The sequence below is a fragment of the Phasianus colchicus genome, chromosome 18, assembly GCF_987193195.1.
Source record: "Phasianus colchicus chromosome 18, bPhaCol1.hap1.1, whole genome shotgun sequence".
Taxonomy (NCBI): Eukaryota; Metazoa; Chordata; class Aves; order Galliformes; family Phasianidae; genus Phasianus; species Phasianus colchicus.
In genome coordinates, this window is record NC_143453.1 from 7,695,444 (window position 1) to 7,716,838 (window position 21,395).

The following is a 21,395-nucleotide window of genomic DNA, read 5'->3' on the forward strand; positions in this document are numbered from 1 at the left end:
GCCGCAGCCCCGCCCTCGCGGCCCGCCCCTCTTCGTTCCCGCCTCGGCGCCGCGGCCCTCAGCGGCCCCGCCCGACGGCGCCGTCCCGCAGCTGCGGGGCGCTTCCCGCCAAGCGCCCCCGGTCGGGGCTTCCCTCAGGAGAAGGTCGTCCCGCCGCCCCTGAGCGCAGCCCCCGGCAGCCCTGCTGCCGTTCACAACGCGAGGGCGGGGCCACCTCGCGTCCCCTCACGCACCCACGGCGGCCCTCTCCTTTCCCCTCGCACCACCGCGGGCACAAAATATCGTGGCCGAGGAAGGCGAGGACGCCACAGCCCCGGTGCCACGCTGCTGCTCCGCCCCGCTCCCCCCGGTTTAATTCCCACGGGACGAGGTCACGAGGAGGCACGTGGGCAGCAGTGCAGAACCACCTCTGGCTGTGGGGCTGCGGTCGTGCTGACCAGAACCGGGAATTAACTGCAGGTCTTTGCTAACGTTCTTCCTCGGAATAACGGCCCTAAGCTCAGCTAAGTGCAACAGTTCCCCCACACGAAGGAAAAGGAAGGTGTCGTTGCCATGGGAGGGCTCCAGCCGTGAGAAGTCTTTAAAATCAAGACTGACGTTGAGCTCTCTGTCAACATCACAAATGGCAGTTCTTAAGAAAAGGCTGCAATCGTAATGCAGCTCTGGAGATGGACATTCTGCTTTACTTCATTAAGATGAGCTCTTGGAGCACCTCCAGGCCCAAGGCTGCTGTCTCTCCTCTCCTCCCCAGTGGGGAACAGGGAGGCACAGGGAACACCACGGTCCCAGCAGCATCTCAGCAATGCCATTTCTGGCTGTTGTTTTAGCAGTCTGTGATGCAAGACAAAATGATGTAGGCCACCATCTTCTGCTGATGTTCCTTCCAAAAAGCAGGCTTTCAGCACAGGATTAGAGACATTTACTTATAATTCAACTATAACACACACAAGAGACACATTCTTGGTGCTTAAAAATACACCTGCAGCATACACACCACAGCTCTCAGTGGTAAGAGATTATCTTCCTAAATCTCACAGCCTGAGAGATAAGCCTTCCCATTCTGATGAGGCAGAGAGATCAGGGAGACATACTCACAGCCCCAAGACCATGGGGTGGCTGCAGGGCTGGGAGTCCAGCCATCGCTCCCACTCTGCTGCCCATCCTGCTTCAGGCAAACCACAGCCAACCTGCAGCTCTGCACCCCGCTTTCCAGGCTGTGCTGTTGCTCACCCCTTTACCAGCACAAGCCTTACCTGTTCAGAGGTTTTCATTCCCGAGACCTGTCTTGAGCGAGGCTGCAATCCTCTTTTCCTCTCTCTGCAGTTTTGATGCCCTACTCCATAAAATGAAGAAAAAAAAAAAAAGCAACACTAAAATTAGGTAGTTGTTTTTCAGACAGGATGGCAGATTGTGGTGGTTCAATGAAAGGATCCCACAAGCACCCAGTAAATGCAAGGGAGGCACCAAAATGGACCAGCCAGGAGCAGCAGATCACCCCCCCCCCACAGCTGTCTGGGCAGCTGCAGGCTACTTTGGGACACAGCACATAGAAATGCTGAGAATAAACAGGACACTTCCCATCCACCCTGAATGTAAAGAATCCTTCCAAAACTCCTAGGAATTTTTATCCTTGCCAGCATCACTCTTGCATGCTTCCCAGCTGAAGCGCGTTTTCACACTGTGCCCTCTGCTCCAATTTAAGTTTCCACAAGACGTTAGCCGAGTACTAAGCCAACAGCAGGCACATTAAACCTTACATTACCAAGTTTTTCTGCAGGCTGCTGTAATTTCATTGCCCATATTTGTTGCTGCTACATTACCCACGCCCAGTCAGTGCCCTGCTAACACACCGCGGCAACCTTTGGTCAAACCAAATGAATCGTTTTACACACTACCAAATAAGACAACACCATAGAATGCATATTTCAAAAGACTACAAAAATGGGAATTTATTTTTAATTTTAAAAACAAGCTGAGATTAAGTTTCTCGATAAAAATTAGTCACAAAGCATTCGTGTTGTGATTTTTATTTTATTTTTGAAATGAAACCATTGTACATTGTACAAACCATAACTACCGATGGAATAAATAAGTGAAAAATTATACTGCTGTACAACACACACACACACACACAAATCATAAGATGGAAAACGATTAGGTATTGAAGAAAACAAAATTCTTTACACCTTCTAACAGGCCCTTAGATATAAAGAACATTCCAAAACATGACAATGTTTATGTATGAAGATAGCCACCCAAAACCATATTTTATACTGCCTTGTCAATTTTTTTTGTTGTTTTGTAAGTGCCAGCACTTTTTTTTTTTTTGGAATGTTTAACAACTACTTTCCCAAGCATAAAAATTCCAAGGAATAGTTCTGCTATAAAATGTTTGGCTGAGTAAATCACTTATTTGGAAGGCCTTCCCACATGTTCCACAAACTCAGCTAATTTACTTACTTGCTTCTAGTTTCTTTTTTTTTTTTTTTTAATTTTTTTTTTCCTTTTTATGTTTTGTAACTGAAGCTCCAACATTCAGCACTGTAGCAAGGAAGCACTTCTTGAAATCTGCACTATTTCTAAAACGTTAGCTGTATGAGAACTTTCAGTCATCTTGAAGAAAATTACATCTCTCCTTCTGCTCCACGTCTCAATGCTTTCAATAAAACCTTTTACAGTGAAAACAAGTTTCTGGTAGAGATAGGTCCAAGACAAAAAAAAACAACAAACAAAACCAAAACCAATTGGATTTAGATGTGGTTTCAAACCTCAGGCTGGTTTGAATTCGATGTTCTGGTTTGGTCCCATCTGTACTTTCTGGCATTAAAATGTGTTTAATCACATCCGTTGGCCCATAAATGTTATCAGGCACTTCACTAAGACTAATAACAGTCTTATACACTATTTTGGATTTCTTCATACCAGGTAATGCCAAAGTCTCTTCTCTTAGAGAATGACAATAACTGATCTAAGGAACCCAAATCTATCTGCTTGTTCAGCTGTCTGTTGTCACTAGAATCTCTGGTTAAAAATAAAAGTTCTGAATGTATCCCATATAAGCTGTAAATGAAACATTACTATTTTAGAAATAAAGGCTCTAAGAGTATAATTATGATGCCTTGTCTTGTAAGCCACAGAACAATGAACAGTTCCGAGCAGAAGCCACAGGAGAGAAAAGGAAGCTTATAATTAAACCTATTGATGTCAATAATGCCAATAAATGCTTCTATCTAATGAAAAATTTGAGGTATTTTTAGTGCTATTTATATATTTTATTTCTTCCTAAAGTACAGGAATTAGTTTCTAAACGAAAAATCTATTTAATTCCCTTGGAAACTTCTACAAAATTAGAATTAAAAACTTGCTGTGATGCACCTGGAGATAGGGATTAGTAAAAATGACTGCTTGTCAAAGGTGGCATCAGATTTGTTTTGCTTTAGCATTAAAAATAAAAGAAACAGTAAAGCAAAAATATTTTAAAGTTTGAATCTTTCTAAATTTGACCATTTCATATATCAATAGAACTTCTCACAAAATATCACAAATCTGAATGTAATATACATACAAATCAATCATCATTGACCAGTTATCCACAGTTTAGGCATACACACAATTCAAGAGAGAATTCTACCATTTCATTGCATAATGTTGTGCAAACATAATTTTTGGCTCCTCATTTCCTTATTTTCAGAACGTTAATGGGCTTCGTGATCAGACCAGAAATCCCAAAAACTTATTAGGGAGCACACTTCTTTCACAAATGGTTTTGCAATCAAATTTTATTCAGTTAAAATCCAAAAAGTTTATTTCAACACAAAGGAAAAGTGGTGAAATTGAGTGTCATACGTTGTTTGGAATTGAATCCTACAAACATCCTATGGAACGCCAGCACTGGCTCCCCCACCTGCCCTCCCTCCACTCCCTCCCCCAAGTTTCCCATTGTTTTTCCTAATAAAGTGGTAATTGCAGACGCAATCCAGTAGTCTAAGTGCAAGCCATTTTCACTATTGGAGAATTCAGAAATAAATAAGCTTGATGAAGAGCTAATTATGAAAATGTATCAACTGGAAGCGATTTTTTTTTTCCTTTAAAAAAGTATTTACAGTTCTTAGCTTACAAACTATATGCAACCATTTTCATAGCTGTGAGATCATAGTTTAAATTACAAGCTCCACCTCTCACATACAAAGTGAAGACAGACTAAGGGCCTGATCCAGCAATACACGTGTGCACGTGCACATGTGTGTGTGAAGAGCATTAAGTGAGAAGTGGTTCCCACTGACACTGAGCAGTTCTAACTGGGCACTCACCCTGGAAGATCAGGCCCCAAAGATGAGACCTTTGCAGATGGTTTTGCACTTCTAAACGCCACTGCTTTGAAGGGAGTTGCACATGCTTAGTGCTTTTCAATTAAGTTCAGCATAAGCACACTTTGACATAATTGTAAAAGAAGGAACATTTCTATCAGTGATGCAGAGACGACAGAAACAACAAGGCTTATTTACAAGACTTGCTGAAAGGAAAAAAAAATCCCAAATACAGTATTAACCTGGAACACAGAAGTAAACATCTTATACAGAAACAGTACAGTGAAATCCAGTTCAGTGAAAATCTCATATCAAAAAAGTCCAATTGAAAATAAATTCATTGTGCATCAATCCTTTTGATCCTATTTATATACATAGTGGAACTCTTCTGTAAAGCAAGTTGTACCCAGTACAGAGATCTGGACCTAATACCTAAGTATTTTAACTGTTGTGTTACACTATATATTCAGATCTGGACTATAAATGGTAAACAGATCATGTTAACTTCTGATGAAGTTAAGTATTTAGAAGACCAAATTTACAGTTGCGAATGCCATGCATTCAATAAAAGATCTCCACTATAGCTGCTAAAATAATATATCAAGCTCTTTTCTCTCCTTGGACTCCAAGAGTGAAAATGGCTTCCTGATTGGTATTTGTTAAAATTTAAGCACCAGGGATTTAAAAATTAAGAATAAAATAAAACAATCCCCCCTCCAAAAAAAAAAAAAAAAAAAAAAGCAAAAAAACAAAAAGCCTTTCTACATGGTATTATACAAACATAGGTCACTTTGCAAAGGAGACAGTTGCAAAACAACTTTTAAAAGTCAAAAGTTAGCACTGTTTTCAGAACACAAGGCACAAAACAAAAGCAGACATCGCGCCAGAACAATGAACTTCACATGAAAGCTAATACCTGACCTGTACCATCCTTAAATATCTTACAATGTTAAATAGAGAAATGAAAAAAAAAAATACAGCAGCAACATAATCGTAATTTTGACTTTAGAAACAGTGCGTAGACCCCTCCTGAGTTGTTTACTCCAACCATTTCAGAGACAGTAACTTAAAAGTTCTCAATGTTTGTTTCACAGGAAAAAGTTTTCAGTGTCTGAGAAGTTAAACCTTTGTTAGGCTTTCTTGGATTTTTGCTTGGTAACTTGAAAAGTTAGGAGTTCTGTCCTCATCCAAGAGAAGATGCTTAAGTAAGGTTGTTCTAGAATTAAGCCCACTGATGTACCTTACATAAAAACTGACCAGAAAAATCTATAGTCTAAATCTCTTCAACGTTTTGTTGGGAAGCCTCTACTTTCATCTTTTTAGAAGGTGGCACTCCTTCAGAGTCCTTAATGGCAGGGGGGAAAGAAAAACAATCATGTTATCATTGCATTGAATTTCACGTGCCATAAACATCAAACAAGAAGCAAGAAGAAATTCCCTGGCGTGTCACTTGCGAAACACAAAGCATCCCTGGATAAGAGAACGATGTGACCAAGTCGATTTGCTTCCAAAAATCACTCCTCTACTTACATCTTACTTCAGCTTCTTCACATTTGTATTCTCTACTCAAAAGGGCAAATTTTTAGTTCCAGGCTACATGTCTCAGGGATTGTTCCAGGCAACAGCCTTGATGCATGGTTATACCCAGACTTCCCTCACCTCCACACCTGAGCATAACACACACCATGTGCACATGACTTTACTCCTGCTATAGACAAAGCAACCTCTACAGGACAGAACATGAAACGTTTGGAAAGACTAAGGAAGGCACAGTGCTCTGTGTGAGGGACCCAGCGTGAACAGAATGATTACAATAATTTCCTTCTTCCACCCATCTGGATTTTTTTCAGTACTCTAAGCAAGTCAACATGAGAACACCTTGTCTACAGAATCTAAAAAAAATTCACTTTCCTAGCTGCTGTGTGAGTTTTCTTAGATAGAAAGTATTTTACATCTAAATTGTCCTCAAAGGGGTCTTTACGGTTGGTTAGGCCCAGACTATTTGTTAAGGCTAAATTTTAGTATTTCCCTTTAAAACTAACACAGCCTGGTACAGGAACACAAGAAGTAAACCAGACCAGTTGTAGTATTGCTCATCAAATTATCTGCAATGCAAGAAGGCAAGCAAATTAACCACACCACCAGGTATACATACCTCTAATACTCTACAGCTGCTTTATTGCCATTGCATTAGGAAATGAGCCTAAATATACAACTGGCCTCTTTTCATTTGCTATTTGGTAAAAATGCTCTTTTTCAAATCCTAAGTAATTGGGCTTTTGTGCTTAAAGTTACCTGAGAGTTTTTTGATGCCTCTGTAAGTATATCGTTTTCTCCAGAGGACTGAATTTCTGCTTTCTCTGAACTATTCATGGAATTTTCCATTGAAGACTGTGAATTCTGTTCATCAGAGGTATCTAAAATTTCAAGAAATTATTATAAACAAAAGCATTCAGCAGGAGATGAAAATTCCACTCCCACGTAGCCATTAACATATATAGCAACACAAAGATAATTAATTAATTTCAAACTCCATAATCAAAACCACTCACTACTGCCACTTTACAAGGCCTTTGCCTTCATGCTACCGGCAGTATACGATTGCCGGAGCCAGTCCCTAGAGGGAGCTAAACTCTCACACACCCTGTACCATAGAACTAAGTCGATGCTATTAGCAAACAAGTTCCAACATAAACTTTGCAAAGGGCTGAATGAACGCAAGGAAAATTAGTTTGAACCGGAAGTTAAGAGGCAGCTACAGAAAAAGGCTCAATTGGGATCATTAGTGGATCCCTAACTGTGTAGCAACACTAGCAGGAGGTGCTGTGGTTTTTTTATCATTGCTTCTCCCTTTTGTTTTACAGTAACGCACTCAGGAACAAATCCAGAAAACTTGATATGATTTTCTTTGAATCCAAATTTAGTCAGGGAAGCATGTATGCTACATAGCATCTTCACACAAACGAGTTCAGACAGTATCAGACCTAGGAGTAAATCTTCACATTTTACTACATCACAAACGTTCTCATTGAGATGTTCTTTGAAGGATTCTGTTTTATTCCTGTTTGGTGATGATTCAGTTGTCATAATTTATCCCCCATTAACGATGACAACTTCAACATAATCATTCCAGTGTTACCCAGATAAAAGCTCTATATTTAAATTGGTTTGTGGATCTGTCGAGCTAAGAACTTAATCAGGAAGGCATAATTTAATTGCTTTGCTATGGGAAGAATTCTGCAACCAAATAATTAGAATGGTGTTAAGGACATTTTTTATCTCTTACAATGGGGATAAAAACACTTATCTTCCACAGATTATAAATACAGAACATGTTTCAATTACCCGAATACAATTTAAAGAGTGAGGTTCACATCAATCTCTTAATCCACATGCAGTTTTCATCTGTGTACAACTGTAGTTGTATTTTAGAAAATAGGACAGAATTCAGAACTAACTTTTGAATAACTAGGAATGTTAAGAAAAAATGGAAAGCTTACATTTTAGTTTACACAGTTAAAAATTAGATACAATTTAAAGTATCTTGCCTCCATTTTACTTTCACATTAGGTAATGAACATCTCTTACAAAAGAGTAAGAGTACAAAAGTAACTCTAGGGTTTGTGTGATTAAATGGTAACAGTCACTTTTTAAACATTATTTTAAATTAGTTCTTTTTTCAAGAACAAACAGATTTGTTTGTTTCCTCTCTAAAAAGGACTTGAGTGTCAATCTGGCCCTTCCTGTTGTATGGAAGGATGACTGGTAAGCAAGAGTTCATGGTTCATTTTTATTTAGATGCTGAGAATTCAGAACCATTTATTTCAAGCTGTTATAACTCGGTCCTTAAAATGGACAAGCAAATAAAGGATACCACACTAAAGGATAAGAGTTTTTGCTGGCTTTAAGGGCAGTCTTTCAGCTTACCTTCTGAACCAGGTTGCTCCTTTGCTTCTGACTGAGTTTCATCAGACTTTACTTCAGTGCCATCTGCTTGTGTTGCCAAATTCTGTTCTGGTGCTGGACTTGAATTGCTACTGTTTTCTTGTTTTATTGGAGAAGCATCAGCTATTGAACTCTGGTTGCTATTGTCATCTGTTAACAAAAAAGATTTAAACAGGAAAGTCCAATTTGACAAGATCTGAATAAAAAGCACAACATAATTGTTCCTTTTTCATTTGTTTTTCCTGTAATATCCTGATAATGCAGGATATAGCCTAGCTTGTTGGAGACCAAGTACAGCAGCGTTTACACTAACACCAGGCTTACTCCATACCATCACAACTTCTGCTCTTGCAGCATATGCTGTAATTACAAGAGTTTTCCAAATGCTGTACATAAATACAATAAAACAGAGAATGTTTACTTCAATCTCTTTTAAAGAACCCATAATTTTGTAATGTGAGTAGAACAGGTTAACTGGAACCACCTCGTTTTATAGATCAGCTAACAAAGGGCCAATTAAATATTCATGCTAAAAATTTCCTTTGTATCACTACAATGCTCTGATGAGCAGGTGGTTTTAGAAGGGTGTCCCAAGGTCAAAAAGCCCACAGTGCTATCAAAGCACAATGTAGCAGCCAGTCCTAAAAGCGACATCATCTTAGAAATAATTCTTCAGAATACTCTCTACACTCAAGAAGCTCTATGATAAAAACTTTCTGCAACACAGATCAGGAGATGTGCTGCTCGTGTCCTCCTTTTGTGAAAACCAATGACAGCAGTTTAAATATCTCAGCTAATACTTTATGGGTAGCAGTGAAACTTGCTGTAATCTTTAAACCAGTCTAACTGGGGGAACTGAGACAGAAGCCCTGATCCCCAAAGAGAAGTAACCCAGCAAAATATTAATTAAATTACTAGCATGTTAGGTGATCCATCTCCCTCTGCATATGTACAATCATTACATCCAAAGGACTTCAGAAACACACAGCCAGTGCTGAACCATCTCTTGTCAGAACAGCTCGAAGATAAGATTAAGCTTACAGTGAAATTGTACAATATGGGTTAAAAACACAATTAAAAATGATATAATACTTGTTTTATATTCATTTCATCGATGGGGGTAAAAGGCTTAAGAATATTTAATTATTAAATTAGAAGTTTGCAACATGGATGAAAAATTAATCCAGTCTGTGAATAACATACTCAATCCTTTAATCACAAGACCATACTCACTGCAAACACTGCAAAAACGAATCAAGTAGCAATAAAAATGCAAATAAAGCTGAAGTGAAAAAATTACATCCCGCCAAAACTCAGTCCTCTCTTATCAGCTCAAATGTGCTGCATTCTCAACCATAATTGCTATCCAAACACCTAGAAAGTAAAAAATTAAAATAGAGCTGTGCTTGCTCCTTTGTAATAAATATCATACTAGCAGTCAACAAGTTGCAGGGGTTTTTTTGTTTTTATTTTTAAACTGTCTGACTGGGAAGCAAAAAACATTTTCTTAACCAGTTAATTTCATCAAGTCAAGGCAGAAAGAAGATGCAGGAGAACCACAGCTTGCCCTCATGACTCTCATGAATTCTGCTCTGACTCTCTTCTTCCCTTAAATAAGTACAAAACCTTAACAAACAATGGTAGGTGCCACCAAGGCTTTGGGGGTCTTCTGGTTCTGCAAGTATTGAGAGCAAGCTTGACAGTTACTAACTCAGCGAAAGTAAGAGCATAACATTTGGATAGTAAATATTGACAGTTTTATTTTCACATATAGCTCCACTCACAGTATTTCCCTCCATGTAAGAGACTCAAAAAAAGGCATTTCAACAACTGTTGGTACATCCACAGAACAGAAATCCAAGGTAGTGAGCAAGTATCTGATGCCATTCTTACTTTGATTCAAACTGAGCAACGGAGGATTTGACACTGTTAGCTTACACTTCCACAGCAGTGTAATAGGGTAATTTGTGCTGACCTTCTCCCACTCACCATGCATGTCCATCATCCCCGGAGAGGAGCTGTTCTCTGGAGTGGTCACCTCAGAGCCACATTTTTCATCTTTACCTTTTTTCTTATTCTTATTTTTCTGAAAAACAGAAGTTACCACAAACAAATGACACAGTCACCATGAAGAAAACGAAAACCAAAAAACCCACAAGAACAGAGTAATGACAACAAGTGAAGTTCAAAGGAGTTTAAATATGAATCCCTTTCCACTCATTACTTCTAGTAAGCACCTAACTTCAAGGGAGAAACAAACCAAGGAGATGAGCACTGATGATATCAGTGATGCATCAGTCCTAGTAATTGCAGGGCTGTCTTTTTAATTGTGCACTTCATGACACAGAACACTAGAGCACATAGGTTTTTACCGAGACATTCTAACAGCAGTTAGCACTTAATTTTTTTTTTTTTTGTCTTTAAGCCACTGCAGTGTTTTTGTAAAAATATGAAAAAAAAGTACAACAGTTCTCAGTACTACCTCTCCTCCTGTCAGCTGAAAATCAGAGGCACAATGATTAAACAGCTTGCCAAAACCCATTCAAAGAACTAGGGAGAGGCTGGCAGGTGACTCTGTAACCAATTATAAAAGCAAGGTCAAAAGAATCTCTGCCACGCTGGGAAAAATGAAAAACATTGATGAGGGGCAGGGCTGAAGATTCACGAGCTATCTGATTTCTGATTGCTTAACTCTGCTTACTTTATGGGTTACACATATTAGCATACTGCTACCAAACTCGGTGCATGCCCCCCCTTCAGATTAGGAAGCTTTAGAACACACCCAGACAACAGGAATGATAACAGATTTAGAATTTTGACACTGAAGAGAAGGCTTTTTACCTTTCTCAACAACCTATGCTGTAGAAACCTCCTCCTTGTCTATATCTAATGCTGTTTCTTCGTTCAGATTCAACAATGGATTAAGAAAAATCAGACTGGTCTAAAACAGAGAGCATACACAATATAGTTCTACATGAACAATAGGTCACAACAGGCTCGTGACCAAACAACAGTATGGACTGAAAGCAGTAAAACAAAGGAAGAGACATTGGCATCCATCACGTGGAAAATCTGCGTCTGCTAAGGGATGCAGCATTTTCAATTAAGAGGTGACGTAATCAGTCTCACAGGAGAAAGAGCCAGCTGCATTGCTTTTGGAGGATTCTGCGTGCCTGCTGAGAAGACAATTAAAAGCCTAACTCTAGGAAGACCTCTCACCAACCTATGTATTTGGTTAAGACAATGTTCTCCAACAAGGGAAGGAAATAAGATCAAACATAGTCTAAGATCGAAGAAGAAATTCGGCAAGTGAGATCTGGAAAGATTTTTCCCTTCACATCACATAGACTATTAGGTTTTCTTAATTGCTTTATTACTTCAGAGAGAGCAAATGAAAGGACCCAGATTATATTCTCTAATACATAAAGTAGAGGTGAAACCACACAGACTTCTTTATCCTTGCAAAATGGAAGTTCAGAGGGGAAGATCTCTCTCAGCTTTTCTGAAGGTAAGAGGACACATCTGGCACAAGAGAAGTACTGAGAAATTACTGAGCAATTTGAGCTGAAAGGTGGGTTTGAGGGGTTGTTTTTCCATTTAAAAAAAGTTCAGCCATCAAAACAGTGAGGTTCCACCACAGCCTTCAAAAACTAGTTGAAGGACAGAGCTTAATTCCAGTTCAAAGAAATGACAAAGTGACTTTGGAACAACATGCGATTGGCAAGGGGGGAGCTGAAGATTATGGCTCAAAAAACATCAATTAAACTCTGCATACAGACATCACTATATAAGCTCATTCTGACTTTAGGTACCAGTCACTTTGAAAATTCATCCATAAACTCAACAAAAATTCTATTTCAAGCTTTCATAGTACCCATCATTTTCAGAAGCAACGAGCCTAAGTAACCTTCTCTCTCCCTGCACACAGCTTCCTCTCCCACACTGGAACATAATAATAAAATCAAGACCAAACATTCAATAACTAGAAAGATAGAACAAATATTTGTAAAGAAACCAGAACAGCTTCCCAATTCAAAAATGGTTATTTCACAGAGATGCTGCTCAAGCTTTGAAAGATGACAGAAGGCTTACCACAACTCCAACTGTCACATAAGCCTGCGGTACAACCAAAGGCACCAAAAGAAATAACCTCAAGTAAAACAACACTAATCAACCCCAGGTCTTGAATTTGGACTTTGAGATTGGACTGTAAGATTGCCTCATCTGAAAGCCAAACATTCGTAGGATATACAGATATCCTGCTGTACATTTAATTTACTATGGTACCATGGATTAATTTTATAATTGAGGTACTGTTGTAGAGATAAGTTACAAGTAAAACTGATACTGAAAAACGATTTTTATGTCCAATCAACTTTGATTTTTACATTTGTTATTTTTATGCCATTGTATTATGGCAAATGAACAGTGCATACCAGAATATAAACATGATGCATACACCAAATATTTATCAAAAACAGACATTACATTAGAAACCCATGGACTGTCTGCTTGGGCTGGCTATCTTAATATACAATATAGGCTCCACTCAGGTTTTGTACTTTTACTTCAGTGTTTTGCATCTATTTTTTTTTTAGCAAAACAAAAATAATGCATAGACAATACACTACAAAGTGCCTCCTCCTCTCCTTTGAAGTATCAAGGAGAAAGAGGGACAATGTAACTGATAGCTTGTTTCTATCCTCACCCCCCATCAATCACTATGTTGAAGAATGTTTCAAAATCAGGTTCAAGTAAACTGTGTAACAGTTATCTGAGAATTGATACAAGTTGACTCTGAAGACTTGCCACTTAATAAACCATCAATACCACTTTTTTCAGAGATCAAATTGTCTCTAGAGCCGTTCCATCCAAAGGCTCCAGAGACCAACACCAGACTCAGCTTAGAAGCTTAAAGAACAGACAGCATCTTTTGTTCAGCTTTCCCTAAATGTGAGTCTCTACACCTTGAAAAATGCAAGTCATCTGCAGGATACTTACATCATCGACCTTGGGCTCTGTTACTGGTACCCATTTGTAAATCCGTAGGGACGTGTCACCAACTGTCACCCACTTCTTCTCCCTATAAAATTACAATGCAGGAGAAGTTAAAGTTAAAATTTGTATTCAAAACGAAGCGATCTACTATTGTAAGTTGTCAAGGATTTAAATAGGCTAGTAAGTAGGATGATCTCTATTACATCGTCTTTAGAACTGCATTTTGCAAATTGTTCTTTGCATTTCAAACGTTTGTTAGAGCACTGCTAACCTCCAGATTTCTGAGGGCTGTTACTTGACTGGTGAGTAACTGCAGTAGCAGTAATAACATCAGCATTAACAATACAGCTAAGAAGAACAGCTAATGAAAATGCAGATTTAACACTTAGAATTTTCACTTAAGTTTCTAGAGAGCAGAAGAGGTTTTAGACAGACCAGTGTGTTTTGATTGTCATGAAGCTGCTTAATGGTATTAAAAAACTGAATGTATTTTGATCATTTGAAGCTTCTTTCTGGGTAGAAATTTGCTTCTAGCAATTTAATAATTACTCAACACTCCTGTCAGACAACTCTGAAGCCCTGGCCTTAGAACCAACAGCCCTACTGGTATCACTACATGCTGCGATGCAGAATTCAGACTCAGGAAAGCCTGGCTAGCTTGGATAGGAAAAGCTGAGAGTGCTATCAGGGGGGAAATGCATAACCTACAGCACCCTGCAGACCCCTGCCAGCCAGCCATGAAGTCATAACACTGACAAATTGCAAAGGAAATGTGGCCAGAGGGTGTCACTGCATTAGGGGGTCACACAGACAGAGTGCAGAGATGGAATGGATGCTGAGCACTTAGTTACAGGAGGAAATCCTTGAGGTCTTTGCATGAGAACATTAAAGGAAGGTTCAGAATGCCAGAGAAATTTCATCACATTGCTGTGATCAGTTTTCAGGTCACAGATCACCACTGCTGGTTCTTGGGTTTGCAACAGAGCTCTGCAAACGGATCAATTAAAAGCTAGCAACAAGAACTAATTCCCTTAAATATTCAGGAACATTTGAAATTAATTTGGCATGAGATCTCAAGCATTTTTGTTATTTCCTTTTTAAAAACACATTTACATTAGTTTTGGAATTTTGGAAGGTATAGATTAAAATAATAATGTACTTTGCAGGATGGGAGAAGCTGGATGTGACTCCAAATACATATGTGATACCTCCATTTTTAGAAAGGGCTTCCAGCATCTAAAGCAGCCACATTGTACAAATGCCACAAACATCCTCCTTACTACTTGTTTTAGCTATGAAAGCCAACCCTATTTGTTTTCCCTTTAGAGGAGACACTTCCCTGTTTAAAAAAAGAGAAGCTATAAATGACAATTTGATACATTTTGGATCTGCCCACAAGTACATTTTAATTAAAGCGCAGAACTATTTCAGATCTGTTTCTTTCCCAAGGTTCTTCCTAGAGCAGCTTTTGCTCTGTGTGTTTAGATACATCCATTTATGTACACTAGATGGCTGAAGTATGTCAGGAAACAATGTTAGACTAATTTGGAGCTCTAGTGCTTGGGGTGATAAAAATGACAGTGGAGATGAGAGCATGTCAGTAATGAGAGCATACTTAATTGTGAAGACATGATCGTGATGTATACATTTTTTAAGAATATAAGTCAAAAACTAAGCTCATTTCTAGTTTGGAAAACCTTTGAAGGAGATAAATATCATGGAAATAAAACCAGTTGGGCTTTTAGTTTGGGTGTAGGAGAGGTGAATAGTTTTTTTGTTTTTTTTGTTTTTGTTTGTTTGTTTTTTAATCAAGATTTCAGCCTTTTCCTATAGCAAAATATTACTTAGAGATGCTGCACTGGAAAACCAAAAGTTCAAGATACCTGTTAGCATCTCAAAGCAGCCTCACACAGCATCTTCACTGGACAGACTGTAGAACACAGGAGGAAACCTATATTAGTAACTTTTCCTTCTAGTATTTAAGTTAGCCCTGACGTTGTCATTCTTCTGAGCTTCTAAACACCACTGTAAGTTCTGATAACCTTCAGCTATAGGGATTTTTTTTTCTGATTTCAATACATAGTAATTCAGACAACACTGGGAATAGGGATATCCTGTGATGGAAGTACACCAACATCCCAATCCTGCAAACACGATTAAAAAGAAAACCAGACATCAAACTGCTGTTATTCAAATATTTTACACTGTAAGCATTTGCAGCATTGTCAGTTTAAGACCAGAAGAGTATTAATAGGAAAAAAGATGGCAGCACAAACACAAGTCTGTTAACAAAGAAATGCAATGACTTTCAGACATTTAAGCACAAACTCCAGAATTTGAGGTGTGTATTGCAAACACAAAGCTCGGGTTATTAGCTGTAGTATTTACAGTATTTCCATTAAGAATCAACACAAAAATCACCAACTTTCCTCCCCCCAACCAGTCCTACTCTGAACCCTCATGTTTTATCTTTTGTGTAAAGTCACCACTGCTGAACAGGGACGCTGCTTTTTCTTTCATTAGAGCTGACAATTTATTTACACTGCCTACAAAAACTGAAGTTTGCTAAGTGCTGCCCAAACCACTAAATATTTTCAGAGACCAGTCACTGGAGTGGAATCGTGGCACTTGTGAGCTCCTGTCCCCTTTCTGTTGGGAAATCCCAAGGAGCTTCTGCACATGGCTTCCTGTCTACAAAACTCATCTGGCTGCTGAATCCATTTATCCTGAGATACTGCCCAGAACTGCACCCACTGATGCTATTTCATCTTTGGTAGGCAATCACTGGGTTAGAATTTCTATGGCACTGTACTCTGTTACAGAGATTGATCCACATGTTGAGCAGTGGACTGGAAAAGGTGAAAGCCCACCATCAGCCTGACAGCTAACCAGGCTAAAAGTGTGGCAGTTCTCAATTTCACTTGTCCACATCTAACTAACAAACTCCATAGTTTCACTATATATACATATAGATACATATTAAAAAAATGACTTTTTTTTTTTTTATTATTTCAAGACTTCTGTTTGTCCATGAATGACCCAGACACAAAAACAAAGGAAATGGTATAACTTAAAATACATACTATAATTTTCTTTGCTGTAATCTTCCACGCTGAAAAGCATCTTAAACATTTTGGTTACAGTCAATGCAGAAACTACATTATGCAATGGAAACAAAACCCATATGTGTATCTGCAATCGTGTTAAAGCATTTTTAAATTCTGAACCATATCTGCACAGCATTTTAAGGACAGCCAAGGATAGGTAGGGTAAGCATTAATATCAACACTTTTTTAGCGGTTATGCCCAAGGCATCTTAATATCCTAGAAGTTATATAATTATATACTCATTTTCCCATTTCAAATAGCCCAAGACACTTAAATGTATTTTTATTTTGTTTATTAACACTAAAGCTCCAAAATTGAGTATAAATGCCATGTATAAAAGTAATAAACTGGTGAGCAGACACGGCAGTGTATATTACACTCATACATAAAGTGTCAAGGCAGCTTTTGCAGCAGCGACGAGTGCTAGAAACATTTGATGGCACAGAAACAGAAAGCCTTTGCTGCCAATATATCATCATTCAAGAAAAGGCTTTCATGCTTGTTTGGCTTTTTACCGTGACTATCATTTATCACAGTGATTTGTATTTACACAAGGATTTGCTCCCACATACCCCATCTTCTGTTGATGATCATGAAGTGACGTCATAATGCTGAATTTATCACATCACACTCACTTGCATTGCAACAGAGTTTGGTGAAAATCACAGAATTATGACCTCCCTGTGGGATCAAGCAAAGGAGAAAGGGGGATGGGAAAGAAAATGCCATTATTATACACACAAAGTGCTGTCAGATGCACAAATAAAATGTTTTTGAAATGGAGGCTTGCTTTCATAGCACGCCTATTTCTATGCAGATGTTTGTCCAGTGACTAACATGAAGTAGCTCCAAACACACACGGTGTTTCTTGACCATGCTGCAAATACAATGAGCTATAAAGTAGTGTGAGTGGACAAACAATAATGGTCAAACACTAACGGTCAAAGGCCCCTTCTCTCTAACTTCAGCCAAGCATGCTGCAGCAGCAGTCTCTAATTTGTACATGCCAGCACCTTTTTAACAGAGTTCTGTTGAGTTCCATGTTGTAGCACACAGCCTCTCTTACAGTAACGAGAAACACAGTTTACATATGACAAAATTCTACCTTTTACATACATCCAACTTGCACTGAAGTCAGCAAACATATTCTGGCTCAAAAAGAAATAACCATGAGCCAGAATATCCATACTGTAATTCATCCATGGTAACTGTGTTTGGACTGCTAGAGTACTTCAGTTCCCTCACACAACGGGTATTTTTACTTCAGCTGCCACCAGGCAAACTGCAGCCTTTGCAGGCAGCCACAGGGCCACTGCAGCCTGGTTAACAGGGCAACCTGGCAGCAGCACTCCTCTCCAAAGACATCACATTAAGAAGTTGTGTATGCTAACTACTTTTTGAAGTGAAAATCTATTTTAAAAAGGAAGCAAGGGCAAGAAAATCTGCAGGAACTCCTTCGCAGAGCATTACATACCATATAAAAATATTTTAGCAAGGCTGAATGGAGACAACAAATGGACAGCCACACTGTCTACAAGTTCTACTACAGCTAGCTACAGCAAGAGATCCCAACCTACATTACCAGGTCACATCATCTCATGGTCTATGGTTACTTTGCTCATCACCTCTTACACAATGTGCTTGGTTTTAAAGTCATGCCTTTCCTACAACCAGTTCCTTTCTGTAACAGACGCACAGCACTTTCTGATACTACTTGCAGCAGTGGTCCAAGCTCATCTCTTCTTTATGACATTATGTAAAGCTTTGACAAATGAGGTAGAGAACAGCCAAATTACTTATGCAAAGATCCTGCAAGTCGATGACAAGTCAATACAATGAGTTTTCCTCATCCTGCTGCGTTCTCTTGACCAGAATACCTATTCCCAAGAGCCAAACCGTGGCATGAATGTTTGTGCATCTGTCCCAAAGTTCAGCACTCCAGTACTTGCCTGCAACCCATCACATTTCTTTCTGCAAAAAACTGTGCTTTATTTCATTTAATAAATCCAGCATCTGTGAGAGTGTTTCCACTGCTTTCCTATGCTGGCTGAGGGCACAGTACTTTTTGCCCCTCTCTTGTTGAGAGCTATTTAGAATCTACACGTACTCGTCAACCTTCAAAACAAAAATAACCCTGTACCTTTTACATCTCACATCATTACATTTATTCTTAGTTTTTCTTCCAGCTAGACAGAAAGAAAATAAGTACGGTTAAAAAGAAAGTTCAAAAACTCCCTCAGTTATGAAGATTTAACACTGCTGCCACATAAATGCAACACAGCCATGTATTCTGTAAGACACGTGCTAGATGTTTTCTAAAATAGAAGCTCATTCACGGGAGTGGTTTAAACAAAGGAGATAAGGCTGCATTAATCTCAAGATAAAATCCTAACAACTTCACTGTTTACTACTCTCAGCCAAGCTGCAGTAACACCAGAAGCACCAGGCTCTCTACCAACACGTGAAGACAGGCATTGAAGGGCACCCTGTCTAAGAATACAATATATATTTTCCAAGGAATGGAGTCTGCACTGATGGAAAGCAATTTCCCACGTGCCCATACAGAGATGTGGCAACAGGAACACACAGCAGCACTGCAAAGCAAGGCTGCCTTCCCACATCAATAAAGCAGGGCAGCACGCACTGGAGCCATTCAACATTCCCAGTATGCACGATCTGACTCTGCTCCTGTTTGGTTCTGAAACACAGCACTCCAAGTGCTCGTGTCCCAGAAAACTCTGTTGTGTGCAAGAGATTTTAATCTTCAGCGGCTGCATCTCCACAGAAGAGCTGTGGATGGCAACAAATTGCTCCCATTAAGCAAATGAAAACTCACACTTGAAATTGCCTATGTGGCTCCTCTCAAGATGCAAGAATTCCTGGTGCATAAAGTTCAGTTTCACAGCACAAGTCTTTTGAAAACATTTAAACCACAGAACACTGAATTTCTCTGGCTAATTTCCCCACTGTTCTTGACTGCAGGTGGGAGGGAATCATGAGATTCACTATCAAACCATGACTGCCTTAAAAAATAGGAAAAATGGTTCAAGGAAATACTTGTGAGATGCACACACAAAAAGCCACACGAATACTTCTGACCATCATGAGAAGAAATGCATGATTCTGTACAGTAACCCTTGAAACTGCACACATGTCCAACCTGCTAATTTCATGGTTTTGCTGCCCTCTTCAAGTTTTAATAAAAATAAGTTTTGTTATGTATATACATTAACTACATTACACTTTTTATCTGTGGGCCAAGACAATTCCTGAATTGGGTGAAGACCCAACACAGCCCAAGCAATCCCAAAGCTTAGACACTCGTGCTTAAAGCAGGAGGTGGCTCTGGTGAGGGTTAAAGTGTACAAAATCTAGTGATGCCATAAGACTTGTTTCACAGCTGAAGCTGTAGCAACTGACTTGATGGCAGAGTGCCCTCACCGAGGGAAAAAGAACCGGACAATCTGCTGAATGATCAACTCCTGCCTCTGCCCCTCTTCAAGAAACGCAAAGCAGGACTCAAAGGAGGTATGCTGCGCTCATGAATGAAATACCTACATCCAAAATAGTAGTCCCACACAGCCAACGACGTGGCTGCGTGATCAGAAGCACCGTCTCATCGCTGTGCACAGTTCCAACCCTTTGAAGCTGACCCGTCAGTAAGCAAACAGCACTTAGAAACAGCAGCAGAGCAGAAGAGAGTTCCTGAACACGAACCGCACTGCTGGGCTGCTCAGCTCCACACACAGCGGGTGGATTCTCTGAAATCCCCATCCTGTGCCCGGCATTATCAGGCACACGTTCTGTCCTTTGTGCAGCTCTGGCCAACTGGCCCATTTGTGTGCTCAAGAAGCGACAAATCCACGCCTCCAAAAAAAAACAAGCATGCCTATTTTTGTTATTTTTAACAAAACCTAAGCGGCAACAGAAACACTCCTTATTCTGTCACAGAGAGACAAGGCTCTCCATGGGTTTCAAACATTTAAACGCATTCACAGCTCTGCACAAAAGACACAAAGACTCCAACTCAGTGGAGGAAGAGGTTCACGGTGGCACAGCTCCTTACCCCACCTGGAAACACCGCAACAACTGCGTGACCACATCGTTCCAGCACCTTGTGCTGACTGCCACGATACCAGCAGGGAAAAAAAAAAAAAAAGAAAGACAAAAGGAGAAAATGCCCAAACACACTGCAGGCCTAAGGAAAGTGCCCCGTTCCAGCCTGTAAGCACACAACAAGACAAACCAGGCGGCACTTATTCCCTCTCCGCTCCACTCGGGGGTCGCGGCCGCACGGCGTCACGCGGGGAAGCGCCGGCTGAGCTCCGCAAAGCTCACCAAGTTGTGGGCTTAAGGCGCACCTCGGAAAGTTGCGGGGTTAAGGGATGCGTGGGAATTAAGAACGGGCTGCTGGAGTTTCACAGCGGGATTCGGAAGGCTTTTTGAGAAGAACGGCGCTCCCGAGGAGCGGCTCCGCACACAGCGCTCCGCACAGCCCGGCCGAGGCGCTCCGGGGGCGGCGGGGCGACGCGGGCTCCGGGCCGGGGGTCGGCCGCACAATGGAGCCGCCTCTCGCCCTCACACGCCGCCGCCGCCTCCGTGTGACGGGCAGCGGCGAAATGGCTTCTGGGTGCCGCCGCTCCCCGCCCCCCGCGGCCGCCCGCCGGGCTCGGGCCCCCGCGGGGCGCTGGGGAGAGGAAGGGGGAGCGGCGCGGGGTCCCGGCGCGGCGCGGCCCGCTCACCATTTGCGCACTTTCTCGATGGCCGCCATCACCCGCTTGATATCATCCTTCGCCCGGCTCCGGGTCTCGGCCCGCACCGACCGGCCCGACATGCTGCTGGGGCTTTGGGGAGGGAGGGGAGGGGCAGGGCGGCGGCCTCGGCGGCGGGAATGCGGCGCTCGGCGCGGCTCGCGGCGTCCGTCCCTCCGTCCTGCCCGCACGCACAATGCTCCCACGGCTCGGCTCGCTTCGGCGCCGCTCGGCTCCGCTCGGCGCCGCTCGGCTCCGCCCGCCCGCCGGGGCCCGCACGCTGCGC

General features: G+C 40.8%; 1 protein-coding gene across 5 annotated transcripts; it reads right to left on the bottom strand.

Annotated features, from left to right (window-relative positions):
- Nucleotides 1-33: 33 nt before the first annotated feature.
- On the bottom strand, nucleotides 34-21,369 carry BCL7A (BAF chromatin remodeling complex subunit BCL7A). 5 transcript variants are annotated; one of them, XM_090152607.1, is made up of 7 exons: nucleotides 21,101-21,367; nucleotides 13,254-13,335; nucleotides 10,242-10,338; nucleotides 8,235-8,402; nucleotides 6,603-6,724; nucleotides 1,254-1,333; nucleotides 38-880 (listed from the first exon to the last, which is right to left on the bottom strand). In XM_090152607.1, the coding sequence occupies exons 1-6, from the start codon at nucleotides 21,190-21,192 to the stop codon at nucleotides 1,268-1,270; spliced, it is 627 nt and encodes a 208-aa protein (XP_090008733.1). In that variant the 5' UTR covers nucleotides 21,193-21,367; the 3' UTR covers nucleotides 38-880; nucleotides 1,254-1,267. The 5 variants fall into 5 exon arrangements, with proteins under 5 accessions (XP_031448433.2, XP_090008733.1, XP_031448434.1 ...); XM_031592574.2 differs by lacking the exons at nucleotides 38-880; nucleotides 1,254-1,333 and adding exons at nucleotides 2,471-5,652; nucleotides 16,931-17,039 and having other exon boundaries at nucleotides 21,101-21,369; XM_090152608.1 differs by lacking the exons at nucleotides 38-880; nucleotides 1,254-1,333; nucleotides 21,101-21,367 and adding exons at nucleotides 2,471-5,652; nucleotides 16,931-17,039; nucleotides 20,720-20,935.
- Nucleotides 21,370-21,395: the final 26 nt, after the last annotated feature.